This window comes from Neophocaena asiaeorientalis, unplaced genomic scaffold, assembly GCF_003031525.2.
Source record: "Neophocaena asiaeorientalis asiaeorientalis breed wild unplaced genomic scaffold, Neophocaena_asiaeorientalis_V1.1 scaffold4, whole genome shotgun sequence".
NCBI lineage: Eukaryota > Metazoa > Chordata > Mammalia > Artiodactyla > Phocoenidae > Neophocaena > Neophocaena asiaeorientalis.
The window spans coordinates 2292351-2312946 of NW_020173682.1; the positions used below are offsets into that span (position 1 = coordinate 2292351).

General features: G+C 38.8%; 1 protein-coding gene across 2 annotated transcripts; it reads right to left on the reverse strand.

Annotated features, from left to right (window-relative positions):
• Nucleotides 1–7590: 7590 nt before the first annotated feature.
• Nucleotides 7591–20299, reverse strand: HACD1 (3-hydroxyacyl-CoA dehydratase 1). 2 transcript variants are annotated; one of them, XM_024750101.1, is made up of 7 exons: nucleotides 20188–20284; nucleotides 19982–20000; nucleotides 19817–19905; nucleotides 17109–17230; nucleotides 11950–12128; nucleotides 9266–9365; nucleotides 7591–7855 (listed from the first exon to the last, which is right to left on the reverse strand). In XM_024750101.1, exons 1-6 carry the CDS (start codon nucleotides 20281–20283, stop codon nucleotides 9283–9285), a joined length of 588 nt encoding a protein of 195 aa, XP_024605869.1. In that variant the 5' UTR covers nucleotide 20284; the 3' UTR covers nucleotides 7591–7855; nucleotides 9266–9282. The 2 variants fall into 2 exon arrangements, with proteins under 2 accessions (XP_024605869.1, XP_024605868.1); XM_024750100.1 differs by lacking the exon at nucleotides 7591–7855 and having other exon boundaries at nucleotides 9195–9365; nucleotides 20188–20299.
• Nucleotides 20300–20596: the final 297 nt, after the last annotated feature.

The window sequence follows — 20596 nt, forward strand, 5'->3', positions numbered from 1 at the left end:
AAAAAAAAAAAAAAAAAAAAAAATGGGTAATACTTTCACGTGGCTCACAAACTAGAAAGTTTAAAATTGTCACCAGCAAGAAGTCTCGTCTCAGGTTGTTTCCACACCTGGCCAGTTCCACCCCCATCTCTGTCGCCAATGGGTAAAAACCATCTGTATTTTATTAGATATCTTTCTAGAGTTTCTGTATATACATACAAATATAAGATGTTTCTCCTCTTCCCACTTTTTAAACAAAACATGCACCTTACACACACTAGTCCACCCCCTTGCTTTTTCCCACATTAGCAAAAGACCTTGGGGATTTTTACATGGAGGGAACTCGATTTTTAAATCTTACTCTTTAAGAAAAACGAAAATCTTCTACCATATGGCTATTTCCAGATTAAAATTCTGTTTGTCCCACTAAAGGATTTCTAGACCGCCTACACAAAGGTAAGAGATTTTAGAACCTAGGTGGCTCTTTCCTCTCTAGATGCATAAATGGCCCCCCAAAACACCATTTCTAACAGAGGCCTGCCCTTACAAGGGGAAAAAATAAGCAAAATCAGATCATAATGGATTTTTTCTATTTCATCTTGTAGGGTACGGCGTTTTTGATTGTCATGTAGGTACCTGACCTTAAGCTTCTGATAGCTGAAGCATCTACTTCAAAGTCATCTATCTTGAATACACACAGTGCCAGAAACACGACTGGATGAAGTCAGGCCCCCCTGCATCCGTGAAGTTCCCCTTTTCGAAAGCCCTGGGTGACCTAGATAACTGAGCACTTGAGTGACCTCGCTTTTCCCCCCGTAAAGGCAGAACCCAAGTTTGCTCTCTTTCTCTCCCCACGACCTTGCCGTGTGGCCCTGGGATGTGTCCTTGTGACCCTCCAGGACCTGTGAGTCATGAAACTTGTTTTGCCAAAGTTCCCTGATGGCTGTTGAGGTGCCTTTGGTAACCATAACGAGAACCACAAGATGGGCTGGGCTGGCCACGCCATCACAAGATGGGCTGCAGCCAGTGGAGTGTCTGTGGGGCTCCCACAGGTGGCACGGGCCAAGGTGAGTGCCCCGGGCATTTCTGGGCCACAGCACCGTCACTGATGGGCTGAGACACGAAACACACCTCCGCCAAACACATATTCCAATCTCAGAGTGAAAACAGACCCATGCTTGTACTGGAAGAGACACGGAGACAAAAATAGAGGAAAGAATGGGAACCGCAACACACAAATCACCTCCACGTGTGACGAGGCCAAGAGTCTCTTCCTCTGTCTCACGACAGTATTGTAGACTCAGATCACGCGGAAATGAAACGTTCCCCTGACACTGACGCAGGCCGCACCCCGCTTCGGTGAGAAGAAGGAAGGTCTTGTTCAGTGAATGCTGTTACAAGTTGAGGTTCATGCGGGTAAAAGCACAATTATTAGATTCTTACCCTACCCTACAGCAGAACACTCAAAATTTCAAATGGAAAGGAAGTTACACAGGCCGTAGAAGAATAAGAAATTGTACTTAAGGTTTTGAGATGTCTAGGTCTTTTTAAGCAAAACATAAAACCAGGGAAAATATTGGCAGATTTTGTACATAAAAACTGAAATCTCCTATAAGACAGAAGCCATCATAAACAAGTTAATTATGAGCACACCATAGACAGAAACACATGTGACAAAGAAGGCGTGTACATAACATACATGCTGTTCCATAGCAATAAAAAAGACTACCAATTCAAAAGAAGAGTGGGCAAACAATATGGAAGGACAATTCCCAGAAAAAAATACAAATAACCAATAAAGATCTGAAGATACGTTCAACTGAAATAATCAAGTAAATATAAAAGGGAAAAAAATGAAAAGATTTACACTGTTTAGTGTAAGAATATGAAGAAATATGTGCTCCCATACCTTGCTGTTGGGATTAAACTGACACAGGTTTTTTGGAACACAATTCAGTAGTATCCATCAGAATTTAAAACGGGTGTCCTCTTTAACCTAACAGTTTTACACCTAGGAATCTCTCTTACATGTGTACATCCGTAAAAAGGTCTAAAAGTACTTGGGGCTGTTCCTTAACGTCTCTGAGCCTGATCCTTCGATGGTAAAATATTTATTATAATATGTGCACCTCATTTGGTTGTTAAGTGAGATAAGTTAACACATGGCCTGGTACACAATAAATGTCAGTAAATGTTATATATTGATACTACGATTGTCAGCATTACCGTCTCATGTTATTTTCGTGTACCTATCAATGATTACAGATTATCGACAAAAATGTCCATCAATGGAGAAATACATATTAAGAAGTAGCATGTACACATACATATGTACACACATGAAATCTCCAAGACATGCAAGCAAAATAATACATGTTTAGATTATTTCCATTTATGTAACAATTTGTGTGTGTGTGTGTGTGTGTGTGTGTGTAAAGGGGAAGAGAAAGAATAAATGTGTGTTTTTTAAGGGTCTAAAAAGATACGAAACTGTTATTAATGCCTGAAGTATTGGAACAAAGGGAAAAAGTGAAGAGAAACTTACACTTTTTTACTCTAGGTCATTCTGTATTGTTTGAATTTTGACCTTTCTCAACAGCCAGTAGAAGCTGCAATGTTCCCTCCAAAACCCGTGAACTTGAGTCATCTGAAACCGTAACAGCTGGACCATATGCCTTCGGTCAACTCTGACCAATGTGGTCACCTAGCTCTTCAGATTAGACACGAGAGAAGATGATTTACCATCTAGATTTTGCACACCATTTAGGATGTCAGAGATTTATATCTAATTTTTTAAAATGGGGACTTATGATGAGCTTAAGGTTTTTGGAGAATCATCTTATTGCTAACAATGGCAGATTAACGAGGCGTTTCGGAGCAAAATTATTTCATCCCACTCTGATCAAGGAACTCTTCATTTGAGAAACCTGTAACACTTTTACATTCTTCTATTAATACAAGTTATTAATAATACGCTGACATAACAGAATTCTCTTAAAAGATCTTCTGTTGTAAAGATAGTTCTTTCAGCCCAGGGACTCCTGTCAGTGAATCAAAGCCTGCGCCCCACTCCTGTGAGCACTGCCAGGGGGCCAGGCTGGCTGGAAAATATCTCACTACAGCTTCTGCCTTATTTGAAATATTCACTATCAAAAGTCTTGTCAATCGGGATACCACTTACATCCTAAAAGAGACCAACGCCTAGGTAGCTCCTCTCCACTGTTCCCCTACTAAATGAAATTATAGCTTTCTCCTTCTAATTCAAGATAAGAAAAATAGCTAAATCGAAGCCATCGTTCAAATCGATAAAAACAGAAAAAGTATAGGAAAAGAAAATTCCACCAAAACAATTCTCTGGAAGTGATATTAAATTCTACCCCAGAAGTAAATGGGTTTGATATGACTTCAGAAATTTCACCTGGCACAATATAGATGTTACAAAACCATTAAAAGCAAATTGTCATTAATTGATTACATCTATTTGCCAAGCTCTGCGCTACACGGTTATAGATATCTCATTTGCAACTCAGACAATTCCTTACCCCATTTTATGGATGAGGACTCAGAATCTTCAGAAAATTAAGTACTTCCCCCAAAATCTAGCACAGGTCTCACTCCCAGGTCCCAGTTCTTAGCTGTTACAAGTGTCACCATTCTTTCACTGAAAGTGGCTGATGAATTTAAAAATACCTGCCATCAGAATCTAGTAAAAATAACCTACAGTATTGTTTATAATTTTATTTTGTTAATATTTGTCAAGAAATAAATCTATGTACATTTTACCCCTAAAGAAATATTTATAGCTTTAAATTAATCCATTTCATTCACTACAAGGCTAGAATTAGTACTAAAACAACTCAGCCTTAATTTCATAAAAGTTTAAAATGAATGTGGCAATGACTTCTTTTCTTCTTTTAATGTTTACTGAATGAAACACGTATTTTAAAATAAGCAAACTCTGCTACTATATATAAAATAGATAACCAACAAGGACCTACTGTACAGCACAGGGAACTATACTCAATACTTTGTAATAACCTATAACGGAAAAGAATCTGACAGATATATATATCTGAATCACTGTGCTATACACCTGAAACTAATACAACATTGTAAATCAACTATACTTCAATAAAAAATTAATTAAAAAAATTTTTAATTAAAAAAATAAGCAAACTCGAGGGTTCACAAGGTATATATGCATCTAAAATATTTTTAAACACTTCTTCAGGGCTTCCCTGGTGGCGCAGCGGTTGGAAGTCTGCCTGCCGATGCAGGGGATACGGGTTTGTGACCCGGTCCGGGAAGATCCCACATGCCGCAGAGCGGCTAGGCCCGTGAGCCATGGCCGCTGAGCCTGCGCGTCCGGAGCCTATGCTCCGCAACGGGAGAGGCCACAACAGTGAGAGGCCCGCGTACCGCAAAAAAAACAAAAAAAACCCACTTCTTCAAAAACTATCTGAATGCATTTACATAAAGCAGATCAATTCCATAAGCATAATAATAATTAGGAACTTTTCAGAGCCAAAAATGCTTTGTAACTATGAACATGTACAGCCTATGAGATAACCAACGTTTTTAAAACCTGTTTTTAAAAACATTTTTCACTAGCTATGCTCATACCTAACTTTTGCTATCACACTGTTAGTTCATACTACCTAGTACAGATAGTATGAACTCTTCTGCAAAAAAAAAAAAAAATCCTCAAATTTTGAACTTTCTGAAATTTTAATTTCCATTTTTAAAATGTGATACATTTTTAAAATTTTTATTTATTTATTTGTTTTTAGTTTTGGCTGTATTGGGTCTTCGTTGCTGTGCGAGGGCTTTCTCTAGTTCCGGAGAGCGGGGGCCACTCCTTGTTAGGGTGCATGGGCTTCTCATTGCGGTAGCTTCTCTTGTTGTGGAGCACGGGCTCTAGGCACACGGGCTCAGTAGCTGTGGTACTCGGGCTCAGTAGTTGCGGCTTGCTCTAGAGCACAGGCTCAGTAGTTGTGGCGCAAGGGCCCAGTTGCTCTGCGGCATGTGGGATCTCCCCGGACCAGGGCTCGAACCCATGTCCCCTGCACTGGCAGAAGGATTCTTAACCACTGCACCACTAGGGAAGCCCCTAAAATGTGATACATCTTTAATGCTACAAAATCAGTTTCTATATAAATTATCCCATATATGTTGATTTTGGAACTGAAACAAAAAAGTAATACCTAATCTTAGAGCAAATTCTTATGCATACAAGTCACAAAGTTGTAGCTTTAAAAAAAAAATTTGATGCTCAAATATCAACATTCTCCCAGATGAAAACTAAGTCATTTTTTTCTTCTTGAGTACATTTAATGTAAATTAATCTTTCCATTTCCTCAGTTCTTAAGATTAATTTCTGTTGTAAAGGTTTTAATAAAGTTCAGTTAGAGTATACTCAATAAAACTAGCTTCTGAACGTACACATCTAGCCACAAATCTATTTTAGTCAACTGATGATTAAGTCATAAATCACTCAGGCAAATTATAATTACTTTCTGTTGTGCATATTTCTCAAAAACAGGAACATATACGTTTTTCACAATCCTGAATATATTCCTAAGAGGCGTGTGTGTGTGTGTGTGTGTGTGTGTGTGTGTGTGTTTAGGTTATTGACCAAAAAACAAAAGACTAGAAGTTCTGTTCAATGAACAATACTATTGAACTAAAATCATTTAGCATAGTTTTTTTGTTTTTGTTTTTTTTTTTTTGCAGTACGCGGGCCTCTCACTTCTGTGGCCTCTCCCGTTGCGGAGCACAGGCTCCAGACGCGCAGGCTCAGCGGCCATGGCTCACGGGCCCAGCCGCTCCGCGGCATGTGGGATCTTCCCGGACCGGGGCACGAATCCGTGTCCCCTGCATCAGCAGGCGGACTCTCAACCACTGCGCCACCAGGGAAGCCCTAGCATAGTTTTTAACTACTGAAACTATGATGTCCATTTATTTCATATCATTAAATTCAGTACAAGAAAAAAACCTGATTACTGCTCTGGATTTTACTACTGTTCTCTGTCTTATTGCCCTACACTACTTAAGTGAATGGACAGATCAATTACATGGCTATAAAATAACATATGCTTTAAAGAGCACATACAAAATGTCTTACTACTTCACCCTATGCAAATATCGAGTTTTTCATTTGTATAAACTTAAAGCTATGGTGTTCATTTTGGTTAGAGACAATAGAACATGGAATGCTGATTTTTTTCTGTTTTATTAAGTACACGGAATATGGCATTTGTAAGAAGTCACCTCCCTCCGCCCCCTGATATTTCTCTGTGGCAGTGTTTCTTAAAGGGGTGGTGGAAACTCAACTGCCTGCATCAAACTACCTAGCACCTTGCTAGAAATGTAGATTCCTCAGCCCTACAGCCACTGATGCAAAGCCTCCAAGGGAGAGACTCTGGGGTCCTAGGATCACTCTTATAAAAGCTGTGATCTGAAATCCATTTGTCTAGTCGTTATCCTAAAAAGTAAAACCCACGAAGTGTTAAGTGGATTTAAGAACAACTGCATTTAAAAATATAGGGGTAAGACACTATCCTAAATCAAAAAATAAAATGTATTTTTATTTTTCTATTGGAGTATAGTTGATTTACAGTGTTGTGTTAGTTTCAGGTGTACAGCAAAGTGATACAGTTATACATACACATATATCCACTTTTTTAGATTCTTTTCCCATATAGGCATTATAGGGTATTGGGTCTTCGTTGCTGCGTGGTTTTCTCTAGTTGCGTCGAGTGGGGGCTACTCTTCGTTGCAGTGCGTGGGCTTCTCACTGCGGTGGCTTCTCTTGTTGCGGAGCACAGGCTCCAGGCATGCGGGCTTCAGTAGTTGTGGCGCATGAGTTTAGCTGCTCCACGGCATGTGGGATCCTCCTGGACCAGGGCTCGAACCCGTGTCCCCTGCACCGGCAGGCAGATTCTTTAACCACTGCACCACCAGGGAAGCCCTCAAGGTCTATTTGATTCAAGCCTGACTTGCCTACGCAAAGGAACGCTTTTGGGAGATTTTCAAAAGAAAATGTTGTCACAGCAGACAAGTGCAAAGGACTTCCAAATACTCTCTTTTTAAAATGAAACTACCATTTAAGCACTTTATTTTCTACACAAAAGACAGCTTAGAATTTGTTGAAATAAAAGATCCTGAAGATAAGCTAAATCTAGGGGCTTCCCTGGTGGCGCAGCGGTTGAGAATCTGCCTGCTAATGCAGAGGACACGGGTTCGAGCCCTGGTCTGGGAGGATCCCACATGCCACAGAGCAACTAGGCCCGTGAGCCACAACTACTGAGCCTGCGCGTCCGAAGCCTGTGCTCCGCAACAAGACGTCCTGATAGTGAGAGGCCCGCGCACCGCGATGAAGAGTGGCCCCTTCTTGCCACAACTAGAGAAAGCCTTCGCACAGAAACGAAGACCCAATACAGCAAAAATAAATTAGTTAATAAACTCTGACCCCCAACATCTTCTTTAAAAAAAAAAAAAAGATAAACTAAGTCTAAAGTTTCGGCATGCACTGAGTATATTAATATAGTCCCTGAATAGTTTGACGTATTTCATTTTTATTAAAGTTGATCACAATTCCTACTTCAAGATATTCCATCACTTAAGGGAGAAGAAAAGAATTACAGCTGCTGGTAGGGAGTACAAGTTGAATTAATGCAAATTTTAGGGAAAGGATTGAAAATATTTTTCATAAGACAGGCATCTAACAAGATAAATATGTGAGCTTCTTATACTATGTTACCAAAAGGAAAAAGTCCCTGAAAATTTCTTCCGTATAAGAATTCAAGATGAAAACGATCAAAGCCATGTAAACGCAGAATGAACATCAGCGTTTTTGAGAATCCGTAATCTAATCCTGCAAAGGAAATATTAAAAATGTAACATAATAAGAGAAATAGCACCTTTTTAAAAATCAAGTTATCTAAAATGTACGTTTGCAAAACTATGCTGCACTACAAATCTCCACATGAAATCATTTGAAAAGGAGGTAGTAACACAAAACAAGCAATTCTGAAAAGTGTAAAGTTACATGCTGATTGTAAATGCAAAGAATACAGAACAATTAAAGCCAAAATTACACCTACATATCTGTAGCAGGCCAAAAGTTCCTTTTCTTTTAAAGGCACACATTTAATAGTGTCTCTAAAACAGGCCAGGAAAGCAGCATACCTTAATATAAGGGGGAAATTTTTTAAGGACATTTTTAAGAGTTAAAACATTTTTAGAACTAAAGCATTATTAGATTTTCTTCAGTGTATCTTTCTATTCAACCCGTGGACAGAAGCTTTACCGTAAGATTTTTGCTATTCAGTGGAATTCAGAATAAAATGAAGTCTATTTCAGATCATACCCTAAAACATTTTGTTACCTAAGTACCACAAAGGGATTGTCACAAGATGATTTTTTATTAGATGATTCCACGGTATAGAGCAGCCTTTTTCAGCCAGAGTTCTGAATGTAACAGACACAGTGTTACCATCAGATTCAACGTTATTATGTTTTTTTACAAGTGAGGCCAAGTATATACATACATTCTTTCTTTCTAATCCCTTAAAATCCTTACAATTGAAAAGCTTGACCTTGAGTAGTTAATTCAAATAAAAATAAACTTGCTTAGGAGTATAATTTCAGTGGCCTAAACATATTTCCAAAGAATATTTTCCAACTGTGACACCTACTTGAATATTTTGGGCTTTTTATATGACTACTTTATCTAGATCAAAAGATTTACCATAGCAAACTACGTCTATGTTTCCAAAAACTGTTATTAATCAAAAATGCTACCTTATAACTTGAGAGAAATAGACCTTGGGTTCAAGAAATGCTAATACATTATTAACAGTTATTATAATTCTGTATTTAGTTTCATTTATAAATATCACGTAAATATCACTGGCAGGCATCATAATATTAAATCATTAAACTAATTTCTAAATATTGATTTCAAGAGCTTTGAACATATGCTGCAAAAAAAATTTAGTAAAACTTATTTTTAGTTCAAAAGCTAACAAAAGTTTTTTTTTTCCAGGTAATACACCCAATTATTTTTTTTTATGATCATCACCTACCCAGGAGTTGATAATAAATACTTGCATAGTTCTTGGAGAAAACGGACCTGGCACAATCTGAAGACAAATATGGGCAAATACCACGTGTCCCAAGTTATAGTTTAAGAAATAACACAATCCTCAATATTTCATGACGCTGTTTATTCTTATTATTAAAACTTGGACTCAAGTAATCCTGGTTATTCTGGAAAAGGCACCTTGTTGTAGGGATCATTTAATCATCCTTTTCGACAATCACCTCTCCGTGAAGCACCTTTCTTCTCTGACGTAACATATGAAAGTAGAGTTGTGGAAACACTTAATTGAAAAAAGAAAACAGAGAAGGTAAGCTATGGTTGGAAATCTTTTATACTTGAAACCTCTTAAACATGGCGGCCTTTGAAAGCAAGCACATCATATACAGTTGCTACTACCCCCCTAATATTTACAGGGCTCAGGGCCACATACCATATGCCTAAATATTTTAATGCCATCAACTGTCAGTCTTTTCAGCAAACTTAAATATTTTGATAAATATCTCTTCATAATGACCTGGAAGGCCATATCTGAATTTAGAATTCTATAACTCTTCGGAACACCGTGCCGGAACAGTGCTGCACAAGGAAAGCTGCCCCACCTGGCCCCTTCTCTCCATTCCATCGGCTGTCCTGTACCATGAGGGGTCTCGTGAACATCTGTGTGGATGTCCAAGGCCACACAGCCCAGCTGCATCCACCCCCCTCACAAACAGCTGCCCCCTGATCTCAGGGATGTGTACACAGGTAACGGTGCTATAACCCCCAGGAGAACAGACTGGGGAAGAGAGCTATGCAGTCTAGATGCGCGCTCAGTGCCCTCTGGGTTGCAAATTCCATGGTCCCGGGTTTCCAGGATGTGATCTGAAGGAAGGGGGTCCTGTGTGGAGTGGTGACCAGCAGTGAGCCAGGACACGGCCCTCTATCTAAAACTGGGCCCAGAGCAAAAGCCCCTCTTGGCTGGGCATAAGGGTAGTCTGGTACACACACACAAATATATATGTATTAGGTCAGCTAGACAAATGGTCATCCACCCTGTCAAATCTGGAGAATTATTTTGAGCCAATCTGAACCAGTACTTTAAATTATAGGGTAAATGTTGGTGCATGAACAAATTAACATCAGCTACAAACAGTACAAGTATACAAATATCTCTGAAAACGATGAACAGAATAGCCAAAACTAATGAACCTAATGACAAAACAAGCTTTGAATATCTTGCTTAGGTAACTGTGGGTAACTACTTCTTGAACTTAGCTCAAATGGAGCCAACATGCATAAAAGATTTTATTTTTTTATTTAGGTATCCAACCTTCATTAATGTAACCATCATATTATACCTAAGGGCCTAAATATATTCAGGCCATATAGACTTAAAGCTAACCGACCGATATTTGCAAATACTTCTATAACATCTTGAGTAGTTTAGAAGAAGTATGGGCTTGAGTTCAAACCTTGATCTTATTCACTAGCTGAGCGATTTTTAAAGCAATTCTCTTAACCTCTCTAATCTCTAATGGCCCCATTGATAAATGGGAACTAAAAGGACTTCTTTTGAGCACTAAGTGTTCAAAATGTACGTTTATACTTGTAATTAGCAAAGGATTTAATAAGCAAAGTATAATTAGTTGCTATTACTACTAATACTGAGGTGGAAAACACCCCCCTGGCTGGCTGATCCTCCAGCAGGTGGGGCTCTCAGGTAACCAACAGCCTCCTAAACTGAGAAGCAGCTACTGGCAAAGGCTGGTCTTCACAGGACACCTGAAAATGCACAGTCACAAGTTACTGGTTTGATGGTTTCAAACCATGATCTCTTGGGCCCTGGGTTTCCACAGAGATGCCTCAGTGGCTGTGAGGAAAAAAAGGCAACCCAAGACCTGAACCTGTAACTATGATAGGACAGGTCTGGCTCTGCTCCAGACCTCCAACATTCACTAGATGTTGCGCAAAGCAGGGGAAGAAACAAGTGTCATAGGCACACCACCCGTGAGCCCTCCTGAACTGGCCCTGGTGGATAGTCGGAGGAGAGTCAGGCTGAGATGGGAGAAGATGAGGGGAATAAAATCACTATATGACCATCAAGGCAATTTTGATTTTGGAAAAACTTAAAAGTTGGAGGTCCCAAGGAAGTGGCCACATTTTATGTTCATCCTCTTTAGATGAAATATTTCATATTACGTCAATGTCGATTTTAGATTCTATAAACATTTCTCATTTCTCTTTCCCCCCCGCACTGACCCCGGAGTCTCTAACTTTATTGAGGAGGGCAAACAACAGCTTTGCTTTATCTTCATATTTCCTGCTAGTGATTATCAAAATCTGACCTAAAAATATACCACTTTGTATTTAAATGAAATGAATAGAGTCTCACCAATGCATTGCACCTATTGAAAGGTGAGGAGAAATTAGTGGAAAGACTGAGTTATTCAAAATATTTTAAGAAAAGCAGCTTTTTTATTATTTTCTAGTATGGATGATCTTTCCAAGTATGTGCTTAATGAATAGAAATGACCTCAGATTTTCTTGGATAAAATGTTCATGTTCAGATACATAATTTCTAAATGCTTTCAAAGAGTTCACTGCAGGCTTTATCTTTTCTTTAAAAACATAAATCATACTAAGCTTATTTTTAAGTGATTTTGAGAAGGCAATCATTTGTGTGTTAATTTACTTACCTTTTTTTCTCACAACTCACCCTTCAGTTATTTCACATTATGAATACATGTGGCACTGAACGGAGGTTTTGATGCATTTTTAAGACACTAATTTTCCTTGTTTATTAATCTGGCATCTTATGACATCTTTTGAAAAACTTTGACAGCATATGCTAAATCAAAGTATACTACTAATAGAGACATACTTACATGGTATATACGAGGCCATGGTTATAAGAAGAAAATAATAGTAGTCAAAAGAGACATTGTATTTATTGGGAAGTCTTATTGAGAACATTCTTGTTTTCTTCACATATGGTAAGGCAGCGTATATTGTAAGAAGTTCACCAGCAACTCCAACAGGATATAAGATGATAAAAAAATTGTATCTGGAGAAAGAAAAACCTGACAATTATTTTCTAGAATAATTATTGGATTTTATATCATGATTCTTTTGCTACTACTTTATTTAAGCTTAAAAATTCTCCTTTCTATACATACTTATGTTAACCTCACGTAACAAGGTTAAGTTTTTTTCACTTTAATCATTTGCTTATTAATTTAATTATCTTTTTTTTTCTTATAGTAGTTTCCATTTTAATGGCAAGATCTTAATAAAGTAAGAAGTCAACTTACTTTACAGGACTGAAATAACAATACATTTTAAAGTCAGTGACTGATTGATGCAGTTTTTTAAGTATAATAAAGTATACAAGTACTATAACTATTATAGTGTATTGTAAAGTAAATGTAAGCATTGTAAAAGTAACTGCTTTGACACCTGGAATCATACTGATTTTTTTTCCCCTGCAGTTAGTCATTTGTTGATCAAATGCTGTGTTTTTAAAAAAGACCAGTTATGATCCTAATTTTATATCTAAATCTTGAAATTGCCAAAGTCGTTGTTTGGAGACATGTGGAAAACGCTTTGTGGTTACTAATTAAAAGAATGACTATTTTAGAAAACTGATAAAACCACCTGAAGCGTCAGTAACTACTAACAAACATACTGCCTAAAACTGTTTTCAAGACAAAACAAGGAAGACAGGCCGTTTCCTGAATTTGCACACTAAAGGAATAGTCAGCTTGCTTAAAAGAGAGCTGAGAGAGTTCTAGTCAAAATCCAAGTCACAGTTTGTTCATTTGGATTGCGGAGCATCCTCCAACACAGAGCGGGCCCAGCATCACTTCCGCCTACAGTCAGAGGAACACTGCACAAGTGTCCACTAGTGGACCCGCAGGACAGCCTCAAGCGCCCAAGGTAATGACGTTTCTTAAGAGTTTCCTTATTCCTATGTGCCAAGGATATGCAAGGACAAGAGGGGACAGAGGGGGGCAGAATTATTTGCCAAAATAGATGAACTGGTAAAGAAAGAAAATGATCCTTCTACTGTCCCTCTGTGTCCCCTCCTTGCCTTGTGCATGCCACCTGCTTCCTCACCAGCCTGGGGTAGTTATGTGTGTATCATTTAAATCAATTTTTTCCAACCTCGATTTTCTACCTCAATTTAAAAGTACATAACTGAGCATTTTATATTCCCTTCTTAAGTAAGACATTCAAACCTCTTAAATTTTTTTTTAACTTTATGTGACTCTCAGATAATTTTTTTGGGGGGTAAGATTGTTCTTTATTTTATTTTATTTTTTTTGCGGTACACGGGCCTCTCACTGTTGTGGCCTCTCCCGTTGCAGAGCACAGGCTCCGGACGCGCAGGCTCAGCGGCCATGGCTCACGGGCCCAGCCGCTCCGCGGCATGTGGGATCTTCCCGGACCGGGGCACGAACCCATGTCCCCTGCATCGGCAGGCAGACTCCCAACCACTGCACCACCAGGGAAGCCCAAGATTGTTCTTTAACTGAAAAAATATCACACTAAGTATAAACTAGGTTAAAGCCTTAAAGACGTGATTATTTTTAATGAAATGGGAAAAAATTACACAATTTGACTTTACTTGCACTTTGAAAAGGCTCTATGTCACCAACTCTCTAAGTTCTGATGGCAGCATGACAGATTTAACTGCTTATTCAGAAAGAGACATGATGTTTCCTTACAGATGCCCAATTGTCATCAAAAATTTTCTGAAGGAACTGCATTTTTGAAATTAAAATGGAAATCAATATGAAAACATAACATTATGCATTTCTCTATTCAGTGGGTTTTTCTAGGAACATGTCTGACAGATAAATAGAATCAAAGTATATTCAAACCATCACAGCAGGGCAACTCTATAAATAAGAAGCCATTTTTAAGCTTTACTTGAGAATAGCTTCAACACTGGAACATAAATATAAATGTTATTTTAGGTTATTTAATGGGGTTGGCAAATACACAGCTGGTTGGGATCTTTAAGATTTTTGACATGAAACATAATTATTCACGATTATGCTTAACTGACGTGATGTGTTATGTTAACATGTGCATTTCAAAGTTGAAAGATTTTATAGTAACCTGTTTAACATTAAGGCAAGTGACAAAGGATTTCTAACAGCAAATTTAAACATGCAATGGTAGAGTTTGGAACTTTTCCAGAAATTCAAGACATGCAAATGCATTCTAAAAGGCGGGCAAAGCATTAGAGACCATTATATCCCGCAAACAAATTTTATAAATACAGCAAATAAAAAGAGACTATATTATGAATTAGTATTTTCAAAGGTGCTAGAAGTCTGAAAGACGGAGGTCATTCAAAATGGCATGAGATGCATTCTGGGATTAGAATCCAGCTACATTCCAAACTTCCAATTTTGCCAAACGCTTATAAATGGTAGTGCAACCTTCTTATGACAGACGAAACGTTTAAGCTCCAACTATAATTTTGAAGTATTTTGTCATATTCAAAATGGTAAGCCACAAATATCTAAATAAGAGCTAGAGAATATAAAAACGTTTGAAAGGGTATATAGTATAATTAAGAGTGATAATCCTTTGTGGGGGAATATAGACAATTTAAAAGGTTTTTATTCTTTTAGGTTATTTATATATACTAATTTATTATATTTGAACATGTATAATATGAGTTATTAAAAAAGGAGTAATTAATAAAAAATGTTAGGCCTTTTGTATAAGGAGAGCAAAAACAAGTCTGACACTAGTTATGAATTACCTTTATAAGCTAGCTATGAATTAATACAAATATCAGAGTTTTAAAAAATAATGGAAATATGGATATTACATTGCTTTTAATATCACAAAGCGTATTTATAGCATCAGAAAACTGGGAATAATCTAAATTCTAGCAATATAGAACCGAGTCAGTCATACTATGGAATATTATGCAGCATTAAGAGTTAGAGAGCTAGATCTAAATGGATCTGTACTGACTTAAAAAAAGATCTCAAAAAAAAAAAAAAAAAAGATCTCCAATATATAAACAAAAATCAAGTATCGTATCCTATTTATGTTTTGTTTTGTTTTTTTTAAAGAAGATGTTGGGGGTAGGAGTTTATTAATAAATTTATTTATTTTTGCTGCTGTTGGGTCTTTGTTTCTGTGCGAGGGCTTTCTCTAGTTGTGGCAAGCGGGGGCCACTCTTCATCGCGGTGCGCAGGCCTCTATCGCGGCCTCTCTTGTTGCGGAGCACAGGCTCCAGAAGCGCAGGCTCAGTAGTTGTGGCTCACGGGCCTAGTTGCTCCGCGGCATGTGGGATCCTCCCAGACCAGGGCTCGAACCCATGTCCCCTGCATTAGCAGGCAGATTCTCAACCACTGCACCACCAGGGAAGCCCCTATTTATGTTTTTAAAAACTCACATCTGTGTGTTCACATTGCTGTTATTAAGAAAAAGTCTGATGGTAAACTCCCAACTTTCTCTCTCCAAGGAAAGCGAGTGGGGCTCACGTAGGAGTACAAACAGGAACTTTCCATGTTTATTCTATATACTAAAACTATTTGAGAGTTTTTCACAGTGAAAGCATATTACTTTTGTAGCTTAATAAAAATTTTAACGAATGAAAATACTGTCAAATTCTTGTATTCTACCTATGTGGGATACATATCTATCTATCTCCCTATCTTATCTATCTTATCTACCGTATCTATCTATCTATCTAATTTACCTATCTACATAGACATATATGGGATAGACGTTTCTTAACCCAACTGCTCCCCTGCATTTCTTACCACCTGGCATTTCTCACACCTGTTAGTTGTTGTATTTTCTGTTCCTTCCATCTTGAGAGGACAGAGATTTCGTTGCACTCACACCTGCACCTCAGGTATGCAGAAGGTACACAGCATATGTTACTGTTATTATTGTTATTTCAACTCTAAGTGCAACACGGAGAATGAAATGAACAAATCTATGCTGGTTTGTGATTTGTTCTCCAAAGGGCACAAATAATAAGTTGTTTTTATAATAACTTTGTAAAATACCAGCTGCTCAAAGAACGCATACTTTAAAAAGGACGGAACATCTTCTGCTTTAAAAACTGTTGCTTTGGGAGGGCTATGTTTAGAACCCTCGAAATATAAATTTTGTCCTCATAACAAACAATACAATTTCAAATAAGGGTGACTTTTTTGTTTGTTTGTTTGTTGTTGTTCTGGCCGTGCCATGCAGCATGTAGGATCTTAGTTCCCCGAGTTCCCTGACTGGGGATCAAACCCGTGCCCCCTGCAATGGAAGCAAGGAGTCTTAACCACTGGACCGCCAGGGAAGTCTCTAAGGGTGACTTTTTAAAATGTCTGTCTCTGCTACTTTATACACACACAAAAAAGTTGACATTGTATATATAAGATACTAAAACTTGTGGATACTAGGTGGACTATTAAAGTAATTTAAATCAATAACTGATTGATGTAAGGGCCACTTTTAGCAATTACAAGAACAGTATGTATTTAATTCAATGAAAGTCTGTTGTGTTAAAATAATTTCTATGCACTGGAAGTTTCAAATAATTTCTTTAATATGCATCTTGTTACTAAAGCTTGGCTATTTTAAAACTTTATTTTTAGTGTTTTAGCTTATTTTCCTAACTTTGTTTTGTAGAATAAAAACTTTGTGAGTTGTCAAAAAAAAAATTTAAGTCAATCAAACAAAATGCCATATTTTTGGCCAAGAGTTGATTTAATGTAATTCCAAAGATGTATATCTTGCTTTCAAGGAAAAATGAATGACCGATTCAGAGGCTAAGGACACTAACGTAGTTTGTCTGGCATTGCTTTCACTCAAGATATATGTTAATATGACTGTTGCCCGGTCATTAAATTAAGCCTTTAGAATGCAAGTTGTAACACTGCTGATTTCAAAAGCAGCAGCCTCCTGGCAACACAGGGCTAAGACACACATTTTAATTCTCTGTGTTAGCTCAGCACACAAAACACGCATGCACAGGACCGAGAGCAACTAAACTGCAAGACATCGTCGCCACCTGGCCCATTTAACGAAGTATGGCAAGTGGTCGAGAAGACTGAATGTGTAGAAGGAATAGCGAGTGATCTCTGTCACCGTCCACGCGACCAGAAAAAGCACCACACTCTCCTCATTCTGGATCTGCAGAATTACAGAGAAAGCCACAGCGTTGTTTAACCTTGAACTTCTTTCTCCACGAAGATATTTTCTGTTTATTATTTAGTACGTGCCTTTTATTATAACGGAGAGCTAGGGTTAGACAGATGCAATACAGAAAATGCAATGCAGTCACCATTAATAAGTCTTTACAGACACACGATTTAAATGTTCTCTAAGCACAGGAATGGTCAAATTTCTATTGGGTTCTCTGTCTCACCCTTCACTCCAGCCAATAACTCAACCATCCCAGGACAACATCAGCCCCTCAAAACCAGTATGGGAACAATCTGACCCTCGGACTTTCTGTTGGTCGTCAAATCACACCCATCCTACTGCAGCACTAACTCCCAAATCTGCCCACTCACTGCAGCCCCGCTACCACGGTGTCAATTTAGGACCTGATCACCTCTCATGCAGAATGCTGTCACAGCCCCCTATGCAGTGTCCACTTCAGAGGTGGATGTTTTCTCTTAAAAGCAAAACACAGAAGCAAACCAACAGAAACAAAATTGGAAGGTGCTAGTCCTGGGATTTAAAAGCTTCATGGCTTCCCCACTGCTTAACAGGAGGACAGGGTAAAACCCTCCCACCTGAGCGTGATGTTCAAGGATCTTTACAGCTGGAGCTCAGAAATCTCGACTTCTTGTGCAACGACTCAACCCCACCCCCAGCTCTCTCTGGGGACACAAAACTTTGTATTATTTCCAGAAAATGCTCTGAATGTGTCTTAACACACGCCATTCCCTCTAATTATCAACAGGATGCTCCTCCCTTTTCATTTTTTATAAATTTATTTATTTATTTTTGGCTGCGTTGGGTCTTCGTTGCGGTGCGTGGGCTTCTCATCGCGGTGGCCTCTCTTGCTGCAGAGCACGGGCTCTAGGTGCACGGGCTTCAGTAGTTGTGGCCCACAGGCTCCAGAGCTCAGGCTCAGTAGTTGTGGCCCACACACTCAGTAGTTGTGGCCCGCGGGCTCCAGAACACAGGCTCAGTAGTTGTGGCGCATGGGCTTAGTTGCTCCACAGCATGTGGGATCTTCCCAGACCAGGGCTCGAACCCGTGTCCCCTGCATTGGCAGGCGGATTCTTAAGCCACCAGGGAAGTCCCTGAATGCTCCTCCCTTTATCAATACTTCCCATGGAAAACCCTTTCTCACCTTTAAGATCCAGCTAACCACCACGGCCTCTGGAAAACTTGTCCCAAACCCCTCCTCTCACCCTGAGCAGTTACGTGCTCCCCTTCCTTGTTCTCACAGTACTGTGTTCATATCTGTATTATAACACTTGCCAATTTCTATCAGGATTTGTCTGCCAAACGCTTGTATATCTACAGCACTCAGCTGATACACTCCTTCCTCGGGGAAGCCTTCCTTCACTCCTTAAGTCAGGCCAAGTCTGCCGGTTACTGCAATCCACACTGGCCTCTTGTTTCAAAGCACTAACACTAGTAAAATCAAACAATTATTTCTGCAACAACTTGTGTACCATCTCTCCCAATTCCAGGCTCCATGAGGCGGGAACCATACGTGTATTATAAATAGCCAGATTCCCGGCACAGCGTCAGGAACAGAATAGGCACGTAATTCATACTTGTTGAATGACTCAACATCTGTAGGGCTGCTCCCCACTCCCCCATGGTCAGTACCCCTGACAGCTGAGACTGACTTATTCATTTCTGTAAATCCCGAAGTAAGCACAGTGCCAGGAGTATAGAATGCACTCAATACACGCTGGTTGAATTAATTAAAGATGGGTGGAAAGATGCCCATGGGATACCACTGTTGGAGAAGATTAAATAGTAAAATCAAGGAAGAGATTTTCTGCAGTATAAAAAAGAGGCGGAAGGGATAAATTGGAAGACTGGGATGGACACATACATACCACTATATATAAAATAGATAACTAATAAGGATCTACTGTATAGCACAGGGAACTCTACCCAATACTCTGTAATGGCCTATATGGGAAAAGAATCTTAAAAAAAAAAGAGTGGATAGGGACTTCCCTGCTGGTGCAGTGGTTAAGAATCGTCTGCCAATGCAGGGGACATGGGTTGCAGCCCTGGTCAGGGAAGATTCCACATGCCATGAAGCAACTAAGCCCATGCACCACAACTACTGAGCCGGCGCTCTAGAGCCTGCGAGCCACAACTACTGAGCCCATGCGCCACAACTACTGAAGCCTGCGCTTCTAGAGCCTGTGCTCTGTAACAAGAGAAGCCACTGCAATGAGAAGCCCGTGCACTGCAACAAAGAGTAGCCCCCACTTGCTGCAACTAGAGAAAGCCCGCGCGCAGCAACGAAGACCCAACGCAGCCTAAAATAAAAAAAATTTTTTTAATTGGAAAACCCCAATTTATATGGCTATAAAAATGCCAATTTTTGGTTTTGCTGGTGTTTCAAAGCCATTCTACGAACACACTAAGTCAATGTACAATCACACTTACATCCAAACCCAACCTTTCTTTGGCCAAGGGTTCTGCTTCCTGAAATACAGTTAATACTTTGGATTCCTATTAATAAGAAAGCTTTCCTGCAGGCTCAAGTAGACAAAGTGTTGTGTCACTTACTGGTTTTATACTGTGAGTAACGAGCCACACCATAAAGATTCTTGAACTCACTTGGACCCCAGCCACAAGCACAGAAGTAGGCACAATTCCTTAAAGAAAAAAACAAGTCAACCACTGCCCGAAATGCAATCTATGTCAAACATAAAAATTAAATCAAAAACTCACCAATTAAACAGTGGACTATCTGTAAGCAAACACACAAAAAAATCACATGTCAATAACATACAACATAAAATAAATTCCTGTCATCGTTAGTTTTAAATGCATCTGTAGGGAGTAAATAATCAGCAAAATAAGACTAATTTTGCTCAACTGATGTATTTTCAAATAAATATGGCAGTGATAGATAAACAGCGACATTGAAAACTTACCTCAAGCAAGGCAAATGTCTGGAAAAATTTAAGTGTCTTCTGAATACTTCTATATAAACCTTTGTGTGTTCCTTTTTCCATATAAAAACGTACCATGGCAATAGCTAGTACCAGCCACCTAGAGAAAGTAAAAGCATTTTATAAAATTCTATCACAACGAATTCCACTGAATCCTGTAAGGAAATGTCATAATTTATACAGTAATAACATGTATGTGTTATTGTGCTCTCAGTTCATTATTCTATTTTAAAAACCCATAGGAAGAAATGACAAACATCATTTTTACATTGACTCTTCAAGGGAATAAAGAGAACATACTCGAGATCAACTACATACAAATGTCAAACACTGTGCATTGTATTTTTGGTCTCAGCAGATAAACTGACAGACTGAAGGAATAGGTTTCTGT

Excerpts from the sequence above, each read along its gene's own strand:
- HACD1 (XM_024750101.1), bottom strand. The coding sequence starts at position 20,283 with ATGGTACGTTTTTATATGGAAAAAGGAACACACAAAGGTTTATATAGA. Across the intron at positions 12,129-17,108 it reads TACTTCGTTAAATGGGCCAG|ATACAATTTTTTTATCATCT; the intron begins GTGGCGACGATG and ends TTCTTTCTCCAG. Across the intron at positions 9,366-11,949 it reads CATGGCCTCGTATATACCAT|TGTTTCCACAACTCTACTTT; the intron begins GTAAGTATGTCT and ends TTTTCAATTAAG.